The 2,725-nt window shown below is 37.2% G+C and overlaps 1 protein-coding gene across 1 annotated transcript in view; it reads right to left on the minus strand.

Moving 5' to 3' along the window:
- ryr2a (ryanodine receptor 2a (cardiac)) overlaps positions 1-2,725 on the minus strand; it is a 114,337-nt gene that overhangs the window by 85,600 nt on the left and 26,012 nt on the right. Inside the window, exon 4 of the mRNA XM_016521655.1 lies at positions 1,111-1,215. Coding sequence (XP_016377141.1) covers positions 1,111-1,215 — 105 coding nt within the window. The remainder of the gene's footprint in view (positions 1-1,110; positions 1,216-2,725) is intronic.

The raw sequence follows: 2,725 nt of genomic DNA on the forward strand, positions 1-2,725 counted from the left end.
TCACACAAACACACACACACACACTCAAACACACACACACACACACACACTCAAACACACACACACACACACACACTCAAACACACACGCACACACACGTACTCAAACACACACACACACATACACACTCTCTTCAAAATATCTTCTTTTGCGTTCGACAGAAGGAAGAATCTCATACAGGTTTGGAACAACATGAGGGAGGATAAATTAAGTCAGAATGATCGTTTGGGGTTGAACTATCACAATGTTATTTTCAACATTTACCAAAAGTTGTGTCTTTTCATATTATTTAATGAACCTGAACTAACATGAACTACTAATAAACAGTTTTATTTCTATTCACTATATAAACAAAGATGAATAAATACTACAAAAAGTTTATCGCTCATTGTTAGTTAATAATATAAACATTAATTCAATAGATAATTAATAGAATAGATAAACATTAATTCAACATATCTAATCGTTCCCATGACAAAAAGCATGGCAGTGTTGCACTGATGCTGTAAAACATTAATGGGACAGTGAAGTGTGCTGTATTCAGGCAGACCGTGATGCTGCACTGATGCTTCTGTCTCTATGGCAACTGAGTGACATCAAATCAGTGTTCAATCATCGTGAAACTGCTCCTGATACACAACACTCGTGCAACTGACAGACGCACCATCAGCGGCGTTACGATCTGCAGACGCCGTTATCAGGACAGAATGCCTCTTGGATATAGAGATCAACGCTTTCACGAGCTAAAATCACATCCACACCGATCACTAGAGCCGACTGTGATTATTTCATCTCATCTCAACCACAATCACATGTTGTCATATACAGTAAATATGGGAAATTATATATATTTCAGTCTCTGTCAGTGCTAAGACTGCTTAACACACTGCAAGTTGACTTTATTTTCACATTCATGCAGTTCATTCACTCTTGACCGTAACACACTGACAGGATTTCTCATCTCCATCCATTGTTGGTGAATCGATCACCTGTCGAACGTCATAATGGTGAGCGTTTTATGGGAGGAGCAGGTCATTCATTATTTTGCTTCAGTCAGATGTTGATGGCTTTGGTTGAGATCTCTGATGGACAGAAGCAGCACTCACTCACCCCTTCCGCTCTCTCCTCGGTGTTAGCCAGCATCTCCTGCAGTGCTCGTACAGACAGCGACTGCTCCAGCACAAACGTGCATATGGACAGATCCGGGGGAACGTTCTGGAAACACACATCATTCAGCTCAGCTCATGTTTAAGAAGAATCGCTTTATGTATTCCTCAAGTGTATGTCGCTTTGGATAAAAGTGTCTGCAAAATGACTAAATATAAATGTAATGTTTAACTCTTGTGTTATGCTCAAATTTTCAGCACAATTGTGACCCTGGAGCACAAAACCAGTCATAAGGGTCAATTTTTGGAAATTGAGATGTATGCATCATCTGAAAGCTGAATAAATAAGCTTTCCATTGATGTATGGTTTGTGAGGATAGGACAATATTTGGCCGAGATACAACTATTTGAAAATCTGGAATCTGAGGGTGCAAAAAAATCTAAATATTGAGAAAATCATCTTTAAAGTTGTTCAAATGAAGTTCTTAGCAATGCATATTACTAATCAAAAATTAAGTTTTGATATATTTACGGTAGGAAACTTACAAAATATCTTCATGGAACATGATCTTTATTTAATATCCTAATGATTTTTGGCATAAAAGAGAAATGTATAATTTTGACCCATACAATGTATTGTTGGCTATTGCTACAAATATCCCCCAGCGACTTAAGATGCTTTTGTGCTGCAGGCTCACAATTGTATTGCTGCAGATCAAACTGACCTAAACAAATTCAATACAATTCACCAAAAATCACACTATGAAAAAATAAATCATGTCAAAAGAGTAAACCTTTAACATGAATACTTCTCACACATTACATCAAAAAAACAATTTTTTTTAAAACTTTAGCTTTTTTTTTTTACTTTTTCTTTAAAAAAAAAAAAAGAACGTTATAAACAGAATTGTAAATAATTTTTTTTAATTTTAAATTAATAAAAATTAATGAATTATTTATTTATTATACTTTTTACAGTAGAGCATGGTGATAGCAATGAGAAGATCATCGGTTTCATTCCCAGCTAAATGGCTGTGCTTGAACTGATAAAAATGTGCATCAAAATACTTTCATTTTTTTTTTGGTTTGCTGCCATGAACATTGAACATAACCATGAAAATGTGGGTCAAATTGAACATCATAATCATAATAAAGCTTTTGTATACACATTTCACAAAACCTCAGATTGTCAAAACTTTTCAGGCATGTTCTTGACCCGAAGTGAAAAATTGTAACAAAATTAAAATAATAATAATATCCTAAAATTAACCATTATTTTCAAAAACTCAATTTTGTGTTAATACAGGGGTTACAGAAACTCGAAGCAGCTCCTGCTGGACTAACGGGTGAAGATCTGGGCTGCTGACTAAAAGGCCGCAGGTTCTAAACCTGCAGCAGGATCTCACGAGTCTCTGCGCTTCAGTTACTGTGCGTTCACACCGCCGCCGTCGAGAGCGTCAAAGTGGCTGGAAGTCATTCATTTTCAATGTGGGCCGGCGTCGAGCAGCGGCGTGGCGCGACTTGGACGTTGAGGGCGTCGAGGAGAGTTGAAATCAGGTCAACTTTATGGTAATGAGCTATGACGCGGTTCGGCGGCATCTGGCGGCAACCAATCGGAA

The sequence above is a fragment of the Sinocyclocheilus rhinocerous genome, unplaced genomic scaffold (genome assembly GCF_001515625.1).
Source record: "Sinocyclocheilus rhinocerous isolate Xijiao unplaced genomic scaffold, SAMN03320098_v1.1 scaffold852, whole genome shotgun sequence".
Classification (NCBI taxonomy): domain Eukaryota; kingdom Metazoa; phylum Chordata; class Actinopteri; order Cypriniformes; family Cyprinidae; genus Sinocyclocheilus; species Sinocyclocheilus rhinocerous.